At 50.3% G+C, this 15,202-nt stretch overlaps 1 protein-coding gene across 1 annotated transcript in view; it reads right to left on the reverse strand.

Moving 5' to 3' along the window:
• Nucleotides 1–15,202, reverse strand: part of SLC24A3 (solute carrier family 24 member 3) — a gene marked incomplete at both ends in the record, with an annotated part of 107,554 nt that overhangs the window by 80,273 nt on the left and 12,079 nt on the right. The window contains one exon of the mRNA XM_082276707.1: nt 7,377–7,514. Within this exon, the coding sequence (XP_082132833.1) occupies nt 7,377–7,514 (138 nt within the window). The remainder of the gene's footprint in view (nt 1–7,376; nt 7,515–15,202) is intronic.

Raw genomic sequence — 15,202 nt, forward strand, 5'->3', positions numbered from 1 at the left:
GGATGGAAATAAAACCAAGTCTGAAAACCTCCCAGTATCTCTGGATGAGCACACGTGGAATGCCGAGCAGCTCTCCGTGCTGGTGACCGTGGGGTGTCTGGCCGGTTTGAATGCCCCAAGCAGCTGGCACCCTGTTCTGTTATCCCCCACGTCTGCCCAGAGCATGCCCTGCTGTCACAGTCAGCTCTGTGTTGTGATGTTGGCTCAGCACACAGCCCAAGGTGCCCAACAGGGGCCTGGCACACACCGCTCCCCTGCAGCCTCCCAGCTTCCACCTCGCCCACTCGGGCTGCAGGCCCACACAGAGGGGTGATCCCTCTTTCTGTGCGCTTCCACCGTACCCAGCACAGAGGACTTTGATCCCGACAGGAGTGCCCCTGAAGCGCCTGGGCCAAAGTAGGAGCTTTTCCACCTCACTTCCAGTACCGGGCATCTTGGGATCTTTGGGAAAGAAAAATCGCTCCCCTCTCCATTTCCTAATGGGAACAGCAGGGAAACGACAAAGGACTGGCACATATGGGCAACCAATATCTATCTAATCTGGGAATTTTTTTTTTAATGCAGTCCATGAAAAAAGGGCATTTTAATTAAATACTTTCATTTTACCCACTGCTGCACGCTAAATCAAAATGCTTCAGCATTAATACGTAAAACCATTATTTCGTGCATGCATAAGTGAATTTACGCACGTGTCTGTATATAAAAACTATACAATTAAGCACTGCTTAAAATGCAGATGGCAGATGATAAAGACTCCATCCCGACTGCATTAAATCCTGACTTGGGATGCTCTATTTGATTCTTGGTTGTTTAAATCTAGCGTAAACGCAATGAAGCCAGTAATAATTTACACTCATGGAAAATCTGGACCTTTGATTTTTAACTACTAACTACTGGCAAGAATTGAAAAACAAGCAACAAAAATCCAGTTTGTAACACGGGGCCAGATGTTATTTTTCTTCCTTTGCAGTAATAGCTCAAGAATACCAAATTTAAAACAGAGCTCTAAGAAAGGTTTGTCCTGGATCTTGGGAGTTACATCAGCTTTCAGCCCTGAAACTTGAATTAGCACTTGAGGCCCCTGTTTACACATTCATGTTCATTCTGTGAAATACTACAGACACCAGAATTTAAAGCATGTGCTGATAACCACTTGCTCCGATTTCCTTCATTATCAAGCTTACTCCCTCTGACCTTCTGGAATCACGGAGAAACTCTGAAACAGCTTAGGAAAGGTACTGTCATTCACACGATCTGATCAGGAACCTCATGCTCTGTCCCAACAAAAACAAGTCACACATTTCACGTGGCCTGGGGTCAACAGGCACTGAGGCAAATGACTTAATTCCCGAATTTCTTGGTACTGCAAGTCTAAAGTTTTTAACAGCCACAAATGTACAGCAGCACAGATTTTCCCCGGGCAGAATTTGGACGTTTTACAGAAATGCAGCAACACGTTTTTAAATGCTAAGTGGACAATTCGCTTTGGCCACGGCAGACGAGTAACTCAGGTGTGCGAAAAAAATGAACCACTCCGGTGCCTGGCCAGTCTGGAACATCTCCATCTGGGGCACGCTGCGACGTTCTTGCGGCTGTGAGCAGCCGTCCGCACCTCAGCGGTGCCCCGAGGCAGCCAGAGTCACCAAACAAGGGCACCACACTGACTCTCCCCAGCTGCCAACCCAAAGCCCTCCACTGGCGCTGCTTTTCATGCTCAGCATGCGAAAATCCGAGTGCGTTTTCTTCCGAGGGAAAGGAGCAGGGCTGACTTGACAATTTTTTTTCACTGCCTCCTTAGAAATTCAGGTCACAGGCTTCATGGAAGACTTCTCAGATTACCGGCGTGATGCACAGCAGCAGCCTGGCATCCTCAAGTGTCAGAGAAGTAAGACCCAGTTCAGGGAGGTACAATGTGATATTTATTCACGTCTAAAGTCATGCTCTGTTTCTTAACACCTTTTAAATGCAAAGGCATTTAAAGATTTGGAAGCAAGGGTCCCTTTTCAGTATTTTAAACCTCTCTGCTGCCTTTTCCACAGCACACAATAAGCAAAGGAGTAACCCAAGCTCACCAAAAGGTCAAGGAAGCAAGTCTGATTCCTCTAGACACAAAGAACAAACAAAAAAGTAACGGAGGAGAAAAGCCAAAATAAACCCGAAAGCTGAGAAAATTTCTGGGCATTTTAAAGTTAATTCCAGAGGGGAAAAAGTAATCATGAAAAAGGACACAGGGTTTCCCCACTCCACCACTGGAGAGCTACCACGCAGATGGGGCTGCACTTCTGACAGACTCTCAAACAACCTCCTCCTGTGCCTTTGACAGCAGCAGGTGTACAGGTTCCGTTCCTTGCTCCCTACAAGGATTATTCCCTTCTTCCTGGCCCCTTGCCATCATTTCTCAAGACTATCAACACGATTCTTGGGTAGCAGCAGTCAATTAACCTTTGGCGTTCCTCCCTCCCCACACGGCGCGACACACGAGTCTTCCCCCAGCGCTCTGCGAGCCCTCGCTGCACAGCCAGCCTGTGGCAACGCAGCATTTTCCACCAGAAACAACCACAAAAGCAGGAACGGGCTCATTGCGAGCACCGCCAATCCCGCAAGCGAGTCCCAGTCCATGGGATCTCCCCCTACCACGGGTGTCCATCTCGGCTCTGCTGCGGCACTGAGGGCCGAGCCGAGCGTCTTTTTGGCCACAACAAGAAGTAGTTCAATTGCAGCTGTCCGATACAGGTGCGGTTACGCATCCTGCAAAAGCCAGCAGCAGCTTTCCGAGGAGGATGCCCTGGAACTCGCCACCTTTCCCCTGCCTGCACGCTGTGGGGACAACGCTGGCTTTGGAATCTGGGGGTTTCCTTTCTCCTGCTTTTGTTTCATCGATGCAACAGAACACCGCGGATGAACTGTAACAGCACCGGGGTAAGAGCACTGCCACCTCTTGATTTTAATCACACAAGCTTGTACTATTTTTCTCCCTGAAGCTCTGGCTCTTGCAGTTGCACACTTAATCACATGGGAACACTGGCAAAATTGCAGCAAAAAGAATGCCGCCGGCTTCCTGTGCGTGCCCAGAGGGTCCTGCTTTGCAGGGAACTGCCTGGTTTTGGCCATCAGTTCAGAATTTTGGGCTGCTGCCCCCTTGGACGGCTGAAAAATCCTAAAGAAAATACCTGTGACCACCTCTTACTGCTAAGAGATCCTACAATCCAGCAGTCCCACAAGAAAACCCAGCCCAGAGAGCAAACCCCGAGCCCCGAGCAAGTCCTGAGCGCAGCGTAAGCCTAAGGATAAGGATACGGGTAAGGAAAACGTCCGCAGCTGTTTCTAACGAAGGAAGCCCATGGGCTCTTCTGCAAGGAGAGCTCCAAGCCCCTCGGCTGCCTTGCACATTCCCCTCAGCCAGAGGTGCAGCTGTTGGGACATGGCCCGGCCAAATCCAGTGTCTGGATACAACTCAGGCACCAGCCCTGGGGGCTCGGCCAGCGCTGGGCTCCCCAAGCCCCAGCCCCCGGGGCCACGTGTCAGCACCAAACCTCAGCGCCTGGTGCCCACCAGAAGAACATCTGCCCTTCCTGGCTGCAGCAAGAGATAACCCAGCTCCCCGCCAGCACACGAACCCAGAAGAAATAAGCATGTTTTTGTTTTCACTTCTGAGGTTTTAACCCAAACATTGTGGGTTTCTGATGCTTTAGGTCTGAAGTTGACAAACAGAAGCAGAGTGTGGGAGCAGAAGTTCAAGCAGATTTCTGACAATTCACCAAACTTACAGCTCAGTGAGAGAAGAACATCTTTTTTGCTACTCCTCGAGGACGTTTGGTTACTAAACTTGCAGCAATTTATTCTTCTAACATTCCCCCAAGCGAAAGCAAGGTTTGGCAACTTGCAAGGCAGAAACAAATTTTTACTTTTCATTTTGCTAGGATAAAATTAATTTTGCTTGAGGGAAGGCAACTTTTTGTTTTTTAATTGGATTGAGGTTCAAAGAGGAAAAGAAAAAAAGAGAAAGAAAAGGAAAACAAACCAAAAAAAAAATCACTCTTCACATAGCATGCTGTGTCTGCTTGGGAAGGCCTTCCTAAAGTCTGCAGTGCAGAGCCTGGTGCGTGTTCTCCTGACTTCATCTGGCCATGACAACCCAGGAGAACTCAGACCACAGAAAGCCCAGCACGTGCATAAGCCACGGCACAGAGGAGAGAGATCAGAAAGCTCAGCTTCACCCGAGGGGGTTTGGGTTTGTGGGCTCAGGTTTGTGGCTCAGTGCCAAAAGGGCTCCGAAGACACGGCCACAAGCAAGCAGCTTGGAAGGGTTACCTGCTCCACAGCCAAGCACCACAAATTACATTATCATGAGCTATGACTCACTGGAAAAATATTGATAAAAGAGAAAGTTGCTTTTGAAATAAGATGAGGAAATGTAAAAAATAATTGCACAAAAAGCTTCTTTGGCTGTTTAATTTAAACACTTTTATGGCCGAGAGTCTCAGTGAACACACGGAGATCTTTTTGTTCCTGCAGCAATCAAGTATTTCCTGCTATTACCAACAGTGACTTTAAAACAGCACATTTAAGCAGGGCTGTTACTTTATTTTCAGCCTTTCTAAGGCGGGAGTGGAAGCGGTAATGCGGGGGAGGAAGGTGATGACAGCTCGTCAGAGGAAGCATATGTCAGTCTGGTGAGGAGCTAAGGAGGGCTGGCACCGGGACCTCAGCCACGCCGCCTCCAGCCCGAGCTTCCAGACACACGACATCCCATCCCGACACAGCCCCGGAGCCTGTCACCTCCTGACAGCCAGTAAACCCCGTCTGAACTAAGGGCAAGCTTTGGAGCTCCTCCAGTGCAATCTCAGTTCTGAATCCAGTAGCACAGGGACCTGACCCAAAGCTCAACATTAAACCAGCTTAATCCTTTTCCTTGGCTTCCAGGGGGTGAATCACATTTCTGAACAGGACTGGGTGAGTAAATGATACTTTGCCTGAATTGACACAAGTAATTCTCACTCTTTCCTCGCCATCTTTTGCATAAGCTAAAACTGTCAAACAGGGCCCAGCGTCACAAGCGTTTCATTTTAACAGCATCACTACTTCTGCGAATAAACTCTGTCCGACTTTTTTGTCCATCTCTAGCTCCACACACCTTCATGTGCATACCACAAGGGCAAGGGGATGGTAGGAGAGGCCAGAAGAGCATCTGCTGTCTGACAGCAGACACTGCCATGAGAAGCCACCGGGATCCAAGAGGGAGGGGACAAGCAGCTATGACTGCAGGGCTGGACACTCAGGGGACAGGCAACAAGAGATGAGAGGCTCCTTAGAAAGGGCAGCAGGCTGCTCTGTGGTTCTGCTTCCACAGGCACCCCACGCAACCACAACCAGCCACAGGGCCAGGCCAGAGCCACGACGAGTACTTCTCAGAAAAAGGTCAAAAAAACAACAACCAAATAACCCCCTAAAATGATCTCTAGGCTGGATTCAGTCTATTTCACCCGTTTAATATTTCTACCGTTTTTGTTGCAAAGGCAAAGTGAGCAAAACCCCCCCCCGTCTGGAGCAGTTCTGATGACGAAATGATACTAGATAGGCCACTGGATAAATCATTAGGAAATGAAAGTCACAGCTGGCAGATGTCATGCCAGGCACTCAAATGAGCCTGCAGTTGCCTGAGCAGCTGAAGAACAGAGACTTTCCCTTCAGCTCGTCAAGGTGTGTTTGTTTACTTGCCAACACACCACAGAAGCCAAGCACTGCAAAAGAGCCACATCACATTTCAACAGGAGGCATTCTGCTTGCCTCCCGCAGCAGGTGAGGTAAAACTGCTTTCTTAAATGACCCACTTTTGCCTAGCTGCAAGGTGTTCATACAGGTTCCTTTGGGAAGCAAGCGGGGAAAAAACCCTTTTCAGGCAGCATTTCCCTCCCAACAGCTGCCCAAGGGCAGGAGGAGCACCTGAAGGCCAACACACGTGGGCCTGTGGGGATGCTGGGGAGGTCTGAGCTCTGCTGATTCCCAGGTCACAACAGGCCCCCAGGGTTTGGAGATGCACCACTCGTGCATTATGCTCAGCAGCATCACGAATTGCCCCTTAGAGAAGGCAAAGGCAGACATGCTTGGTGAAATCCCGTACTTCCCAAATGCTGTGACACCATTTGGGGCCTGATCCAGCAGCAGCACAGCCGGGGGAAGGACGGTGCTGCCCTGGGGGCCGTGGGATCAAGCCTTCCGTCAGCTTTCCCTGACAACCACAGTTGCTGGGGTCAGGGCTGTACAAGGATTTGCACCACCCTACCCCTATCCACACTTTTAAATGCGAAAGCACAGCTAACAGCACTTTGCTCTCTCGTGCTGTACGATCACACAGAGCACCAATGTCATCCACGACAAGCTGATGTGCCCATGCCCTTCTGCCAGCTCCTTCACTCACCTGTTTGCGGAACAGCAGAACTGGCGCATTCTGCAGGTCGCCTACAGCCCACTGAGCTCAGCTGGTAACCTTTGCAGACACTGCAATTGTGTCCCCACTCCCAAATGCTTCTGACTGCCACCTGGCCCGACATCAGGACGCTTAACAGTACTTCTCACTGCTTAATGTTATTTACATTTACACTGCAATAAACCCAAACAAAATTGACAAAATGACACACAGGACCTTAACTCTGTTACTTTCAGTTCCTTTCTGCATCAGTTTCTACTACAGAATGTCACACCATGACTATTTCAAAAAGAAACAGTAATTTCATGCATACAGATATTTCTGCTTTCTCTCTCCTGAGAAAACACAATGTACTCAGTAGTTATTGTTTTAATTTCTGAAAGAAGGCGGGGGGGAAGGGAAAACCCACTGACCACAAATGAAATCCCCCATGCTTCCTACAGGCCACTCTCTCTGGTGAGGGCAGCAGGAGCAGCTGCAATGGTGAGACAGCAGGTGCTGAGGCACCGAGCGCAGTGGGGGAAAATATTACTGCCAGTGCTGATGTGAGGCTGCAAAACTGGGTCTGCGCTGTGCCAGAGTTATGCAAACAAGCGAAAATTGAAGTAAGAAGAATTTCTGTACCAGTTTTTTTGCTGTCTAAAAAAGACCATAATCATCCATCTGTCCAGAAATGTTATTAAGGATTATGGCAGAGGAAAAATTATAGACAGAGAAGTGCAGCAAGAACTGTATTTGTTAGAATTTCTCCTGGGGCACGTAACCTACATTAGTCCTGAAGAACAGAGCAAAACCCTTCCCCTCCTCTCCCCAAAACTTGAGGAAATTATATCCAACCTCTGCTGTGAAAAGCAGCGTTTATGGATTTAAAAATAGGTAAGCCTTGGCAGTACGGATGTGAGAAAGCCAACTGCAGGACCGAGGAGCTGGAGGCCACTTTTGTTCCTACCTGGCTCGGTGCAATTCCTGACATAGAGCTGCCCCCCATCCTCTGGGACGTCAGTCACATTCTGCTCTCGTGCTTGCAGTAGCTGCCGCCCACTCCACTTGTCGCTGTTTTCCACAGAATAGCTCAGGGCGTCATAACCTGAAGGAAAAAAGCAGCAGATGAGGAGACGTGAGGAAAGGCAACTCCTGATTCTGCTCCTGAACACCTGAAGCAGCCCAAACATTTGCATTTCAAAAACCCCATGGTCCCCTTGGGTTTAAAGGAGCAGTGTTTCTAAGCCCACTGGAGAGGGACACTGCCAGCAGCTCCCCATCCCACGGGAGTCAGGTGCACTCCTCCACAGCTTCCGAAGTTCATCCTAGAAGAGCATCTCTGTTTTCCCACCCAGCACCATCTCACACCTCCGACTCACTTCCACACCTCCATGCTTCCAGTAACAGGAAATATCCATGAACACAAGGGGCATCACTTTGTCTCACTACCTTTGACTCACCCCTTGCTCTGCCCTTCCCTTCAGCTTTGCCTTGGTGCTGGCTAAGTGAAGCTCTATTTTAGCAATGTCAACAAAGACAGCTGGCTGATTCCCACAATATTCCTGGCACGAGGCTGGTCAGCCCTGGACGTGCCATGTCTGCCTAGCCAGCTGGGCACACACACGCTCCTGTGTCAGTTCCATGCCTCCTACACCGGTTCAGACTCAGGGGAAGAAGAAAAAAACTCTACTTTTTTTTTTTTTTAAAGCCAGAAGGTATCCACACACCAAATCAGCCCTCTTGCAATGGGGACCCTGTGGCCCTCCAGTAACAAACAGCATTTCAGAGGGATTTCCTCCCACCCATCCATCCATCTCCTTCCCACCAAGCAGAACACGGGCTCTCTCACAAGGACTTCTGAATTATTCCCAGTTTTGTCCACTGCTTCGGAAACAGACCAAAAGTAAAAAAAGCAGTGAGACAGAGATTCAAGTCTTGGGCCAATGTCTCAGAGGGTGATTAAGGACAAAGGAAAAGGTTCTCTGCAGGTCCCAACCCTTTTGTTAGGTTACCTGGCACCTCCAGTTGGGAGAGCTGCCCAACCTGAGGCGTGTCTGCCTCGCTCAGATCGTGCTCTGCTCAGGCTGCTCCGTGTCATGCTAGCAGCAAGGAGGCAATGTTTGGGAAAGGGCTGCCTGGGAATCTGCATCCCAGGCCATCAGCAGTAACTGGGACCAACACTCCCAGGATACGCAGGAGCCGTCTGGGTGCACGTCTAGGGGAAGAGCCACAGCTGCACAGGCAGCCTGAAGCACCCCTGTTTCCTAAGCAAAAAAACCTCATTCACCTTGGTAAAGCAAATGCCATCATTTGAAGCTTCAAGCACTTTGTCCTTTCAATGCTTTACCAATGTTAGGGAACAGAATCTGCTGTCAGTTTAGTCCGTGAGCACCAGTAAGATGAGGCTGATGGAAGTGGACTGCGTTTCCAAGAAGGAGCGCAAGCTGTAATGCAGCATCAGGCATCTCCTGTACAACAAGCACACTGGTAGCCTGAGCAAAGCAGTTTCAGTTCCACATACAAGCTGCTTGCAAAGCAGAGGAACTCTTCTCCAAGCAGGCGAGGCTTCTCTGTGCCACTGCACGGAGCAATGGCACGAGGGAGAGCACAGTGACAGCCATGGCCCCGGAGCTCCGGCGGAGCCCCTCCTGCTCCCTCCACTCTGCCTCTCTCGGATGGCAAACTCTTCCAAGCAAGGGGTAAAGAAGAAGAAAGTCATCTAAGGTGACTTTGGAAGGAGAAAAGCTTAATTTGGCAGTAGAAGTGTTTATAAAGGCTACATCCAGCCCTGACAGAAATCAGCGTAAATAGCAGCGGACCCGGGTCCACGGCCGAGCTCGATGGGACGGCTGTGACTGACACCAGGAAAAGCTCTCCTCTGGCACCTCCAGGTCTGAGCAGGGCCAGCTGTCCTGCCACAGAACTTGCAGCCCACCGCCCCCAAAATCCTGCCTAGGGCATCTCCATTCTAAAACACACTTCACTCTACAGAGCAATAGAAAATAGAAGTTAGAGATGAATCGTCTTCAAAGTTTTGGCCTTCCAAGGATCTCCCTGTGAAAACAGGGACACATCAAGATTTTAACCTTGCTAACAAGGACACTTGGTGACACATAACAGGATCCCTGTGGTTTCCCCATGTGCTGGCATCAGTCTCCCTGTGGTGTGGTGAAGGCTGCTCAAAGCCTGCCCTGCTTTGGGTGCCGGCACGAGGCACAAGCACCAAGGACATCACCTCGGCCACAGCACCCCACAACGGGGCTGCCAGGTTGCCACCACCATGGCCAAACTCTTCTTCCCAAGGAAAAGCAGGAAAACTTACAAAAAAGAAAGCTAACAGTTTTCTTTCTCAAATGCAGTTATTCGGGTTTGGATGATTTTTAATGGGAAACACAACAAAGAGGTTTTTTCGTTTTCTCAGCAGATGTAAAGACTGCTAAACATCCCACCTTAGCTACAGCGCCATTTTGGGCAAGCCAGATTGAATGCTTTTCTTATTAATGTTCTAGCTGCTGGCTTTATACTAAAATAATCCTGTGACATCCTCTAAAGCTTTGGTACAATGAAGAATTTTTCCAGAGTTCTGCACCATAGCGTATTTCAAAGTGGGCGAATTACATTTTTCAGCGCTGAACGTCGCCACAAGGTATTTTCCACCATTCCAATTGCCCAGCACCAGCTTTACGTTACACACTCGGAACCCAGGTTCTGGAGAGCTCTACTTGCGCTTCCTCCTGGAGATATTCCCGTGGACAATAAGTACATGAGTCATTTTTCCCTGTCGTTGTGCCTGCTCTGCGCTTCGTAACAGAACGAAGACAATGCAGACGGTGCATTTCCAGTGGCCGTGTCTCCTTACATAAGACAGGGAGCACACGAGTGTGTGCTTGCTGGGAGCTCCTGTCCCCGCCAAGCTGGGGTGGCAGCCTGGTGGGAATGGCCTCTCCAGCAACACTGCTGACCTGTTCCACTCATGATCACAAAAATGAAGTAGAGTGGAAAGAAGAACTGCCCGGGCTGCTCAGAACTCCTGAAAAGCCTCTGTGTGTGACCCAGATCTCCACGCGGGAACTCGGGCGCTCCTTACGCTATTCCAGATGGCTCTGGCTGGAGTTTACAACCAACTTCCAGTGCTGCAGAAACACAGCCAAGCACATCCTGGCTGCACTTCCCAGCACGAAGAACACCACTTTACAATGCTGAACGACATCCCCACCTTCCCCAACTGCACTCTGATCTCACACTGCATTTATTCTCAGCAGCACGGCACAGGAGCCCCAACAGGATGGAACAGCAACAAGACCTCGGAGCAGACACCCAGTTTCCATAGGGTGCAAGGCAGGCTGGTGTGGAGATGGGAGGGATAGGGAGGCCTTTGCACAGCTGGCCCAAGCAGCTAAGTGAGACAAGAGCACCCCAACCCAGTGCTGAAAGAGCAGGAGAAACTCATCTGCAGCAGTGGAGGGTTTGGCCCGGCAAGAGTGAGGTGAAGAAAGGCATCGAAGATGGAAGGTGCTTGTGAGCAGCCAGCTGGAGCAGGGAAGAGCTGATGGGCCAGGGGCTGGAGCAGGGAAGAGCTGATGGGCCATGGAGGGGCTGGCCCAGCCGAAGGAACAGCTCTGTCACCACTGCCTTTCCCCAGCACAAAGCACTGCTGCACAGGCAGGGCTCTGAGAGCTGGCAGGTATCCGCAGCTCTCACTGACAATAAACTACTTTCTATGCAAACTACTGGCCGGAGCCAAAAACAGCACAGCTTTTCCGAAATATGCTTGCCCTTCCTCCTCTCCTGTCTGTCCCTTTTATCTATTGTTTTCACGGTGGTAGCTTTGGGTTTTGGAGGGTTGGTTTCACAACCAGCTGAATTATCTCCGTCTCCCTGAAACTTTCCTGCAGTTAAAACTGCAGAGAAATGTTTCGGAGGAAGAAAAGAGCTGGAACGAGCACGAGCTTCCACAGAAGCCAGCACAGAGGTGGAGAGCAGTGGTGTGGTGAGCTCAAGACAGACCAGGTGAATCCTGGTGGAAGAGCAGCACTCAGCTGAGTGAGGTGCAGCGCTGCTCCACAGCTGCCCTCCCACGGCCGTGTCCCTGTGGCCACTGGCCCCAGACCCACAGGGACACGTCCAGCCAGCCCCTGCATGCAGGTTTCTCCTCCCACCTGCTGCAGACAGCCACCACATAATCTCAGCTAGGGATTGCATAAACATGTCATAAATGGATTAGCTCTTTTCCTAGGCTGATTTGGGAGATGCTTTTCTTCATCAGCAGCAAAGACCATAAATAGAGCATCCTCGGGAAAAAAAATCCCAAACAAACAACAAAAACCCCCAGAAATCCTACACCTGGCTTTGACAAGCAGCCTGCTCCTTATACCTGATTTCAAAGCTGTATTTCCATGCATCCTGACCTACATGGAAAGGTGCAGGAGGGCAGGGAAAGCCCACTGCTGATAACACCTGTACCACACGAGTGAGGCACAGAGGCCAGAGCCAAGCTGCAGGCAGTGACCAAGCAGGGCAGGGTCCCTGCACCAACAGCCCCTCACTGCACACCCTCCCACATATTTTCTATGAGACCACCAGTAGAAAAAATAAAAAAACCCAAAACACAGCCCCCATAAAACCTCAGGCACAATTACATCCGACATGCTTCTTGCTGCATCACAGAAGTAACTGCAGCCTCAGTTAAACATCCAGCCTGGTCCTAGGCTCACGGACCTGGAAGGGTGAACAAGTCCTCCTGTTCCCCTACCAGCAGTGACCACACACTCAGTCTCTGTCCAAACTGACCCTCCTCTCTGCCAGCTTGAAGACCCTTCAGAGGCATCAGAAAGGACCCCTGCCAGAGCCCAGAACCCTGTCCTAGCCTCAAACACACCACGCAAACCACAAATGCTGCCTCTGTAGCCCTCATCCCTCACGAGCGCCGTGGGAGGAGCGAGGCAGAAGCCAGGTACCCATCAGAGCACGACACGGGCTCCGCACTCCGTGCGCCTACCGCCTGGGCTGCCGGCCCTGCTCACCGAGCCCACGGCTCCCACATGCCTCCAGACAGGCTCCCCAGCTCCCTCCTAAGGAGCACAGAGCCCGCTGAGCGCCCCATGAAGCTTCTGCCCCTCCCGGCCCAGCAAGCACAAGCTGAGCACTGCTCTCAGCAAAGCCCAGCTGGAGTTGGGAGGGCAGAGCACGCTCCAAAGCTCCAACAGCAGCTCCACAGCTCTCACAGCAACAGCGAAATGTGACTTTTGGTTTATTTTAACTCTGAAAAGCTGCCCACCCTCTGAAAGTGAAATTTCCACATGCATTCTGCTGGGGTCTGCCTCTGCTCCCACCATGAGGGCAAAGAAAACTTCAAGGACAGGCAGCACTCCGTAGAAACGCACTCATGGCTCATCAAGCTTCGGGTGAAGTCCCTGCACCACTTCACACAGCAAAGCCCAGGGGATGGAGAAGTATCCCTGCAAGAGATGAACAGGCTCCCCAAGAGCTCCCGGGTTTCTAGGTCCCAAAGAGGGTTGGGTTAAGCTTAGTCAAGCGAAGATAAAATTCTGTCTTGTGTTCACTGCGTTGTCCAAAAACTGCTACTGGATTTGTGATTACTCCGAGCTTCCATGACTGTTCATTACCAGTTTGTGCAGAAATTTGTGTTTTCTTTAGTATTCATCAGCTTGACCACTAAATTGACCATTCCCTTCTTCCTGATCTACATCCAAGCGCAAAAGGAACAGTTCTGCACCTGGCAAAAAATACCACGTTTTACTTCTCCCTATCACAGCCTTGTGTGACTCGGCTCCTCTCTAAGGTAAACAGGGCTTTTCCTTTCCTGATAGTCTTTTCATGCCTCTGTTAAATTCCCCAGTTTTACCCTGGACATACCTCCGTGGCCCTGCCCAAGACGCAGGTTAAGTCTCAAGGCAGCAGTTTCCCACTGGCCTGTCCGACAGCACTTGAGCCCGATTCCCTACTCTGGTTTCTCAGGGATATCTCACTCCCTGCTGGCACTCCCATCTCATTAACATTTCACCTGGCACGAGTGGAAAGTCTGGGCACTGTTGACATGATCTCTGTGCTTGGCAGCCGTGGACTGCCCGGCGTGATTTCCGCAGCTCCGCTGGCACAGCACGTCTCCCCTGACAGAGCTGCTGCTGCCCGTTCCGTCTGCCTTCTGTCCCAAGCGTGGGACAGTCTCCTAATACTGGCCAGAGAACTCTGCTTCTGCCTCCTCCTGCTCTTGTGGCTGTCACAGAGGAAAAGTTCAGGAGTTTCACAGAGGAAAATTTCAAGCAGCATCCTTCACATTACCCTGCTGCAGACGCCAGCACTTTCCCCCCTGCCCCAGAATAAATAGAAAGGAAATTTTCAGAGGCAGAAAAGGAAGACGGAAAGCAAATTCTCCTCCCCAGCACTTCCTTGGGGCAGCTCCTCTCCCTGACCAAGCTCCTTCCAATGCATCTCCCCCTCATCCCTGCTCCCTGTGAGGGATGCCAGGGAATCCTAAAGCATACCCAGACCCCCTGCTCTTTCCCTTTCCCACATTTCACTAGAAAAGCCCGCTCATGGAAGGCAGGAATCACAGCAGCAGGAGCATGCTACAGGTGGCTGCACATCTGGGTCGTCCCTCTCAAAACCATACATTGTGATTTTCCTACTTCGCAGTAGACAGCGAGGAAAAAAAGAGCAGCAGTGAATTAATCTAAAGCTGACCTGCCATCAGTAACACTGCCACTTTTTACACAGTTCCAAGATCCCGTGGCTGCTTGAACCTGGAAAAATCATGACCTTACAAGGCTGGAAAAAGCAGCACTTGAGAGCCTCGCTGTTACCAGACAGACCCTTGTTTCTCGGAAGGATTGGGTAACGTGTTACAGAAAGAGCTAACTCTCTGGAGAAGGCGTTTATCTTCTAAAAAGCAGTGAAAAAACAAGTTGTATTTCAAACCCCTGTGGCAGGGGCCAATACCTGGGGTTTGATTGGGGGTTTTGTGCTTAGGAGGCGAACAGTCACTGCTCCTTAGCCCACATTTATGTACTTCTCTCCTAATTTTGAGCTGACACAGTGTGAGGAAAGATGGTTTTGGGTCAGATGAAATGTTTTAGTGGAATAAAATATTTTATTTTGGTTTGCTCTCTTTTATGCTTCCAGCTAAATATAATTCCGCAGAATTAAATTTAGTCTGAAAATACCATAAAAATGTGCTGGGAAAAGAAACATAGCAGCTCTTCCACCAAAAAAAAAAAAAACAAAAAAAAAAAAAACAAAAACCAAAACAACAACAAAAAAACCACCACCACCAAAAAAACCCCCAAAAAACCAACAATAACAAAAGGTAAGGGAAGGGAAACCATGACCTTTGCCTGAAAATTTTCTGTCAGTGTCCAAGGCCAGGCTGGATGGGGCTTGGAGCAGCCTGGTCTAGTGGAAGGGGCAACCCATGGCAGGGGTTGGAACAGGATGAGCTTTAAGGCCCCTTCCCACACAGACCGCTCTGGGATTCTATGATCCCATGAAACCCACCCATGGCACAGCAAGGTGAATTCCTCAGATGAGGAGGATGGGCTCCTCCATCCCCCTCCCGCACCACGCTGCTGGGTGCCACCAGAGGTCCTGTCCCGTGCCCGGTGGGCTCCGTGTCCCTCCTCCAGCCCTGCTCCACAGCAGCCAGGCTGCAGGAAAAGCACACAGCAAGCATCCAGGAGCTCCCAGGGACAGCAGCTGGGACAGGCCTGGTGGCTCCTGCGAGCACTAAAAACAAGCCACCCCTTCCAGGAAAGAAAGGACAGGGAAATAAAGCCA

The sequence above is a fragment of the Coloeus monedula genome (assembly GCF_965178545.1).
Source record: "Coloeus monedula genome assembly, chromosome: 2".
Lineage (NCBI taxonomy): Eukaryota > Metazoa > Chordata > Aves > Passeriformes > Corvidae > Coloeus > Coloeus monedula.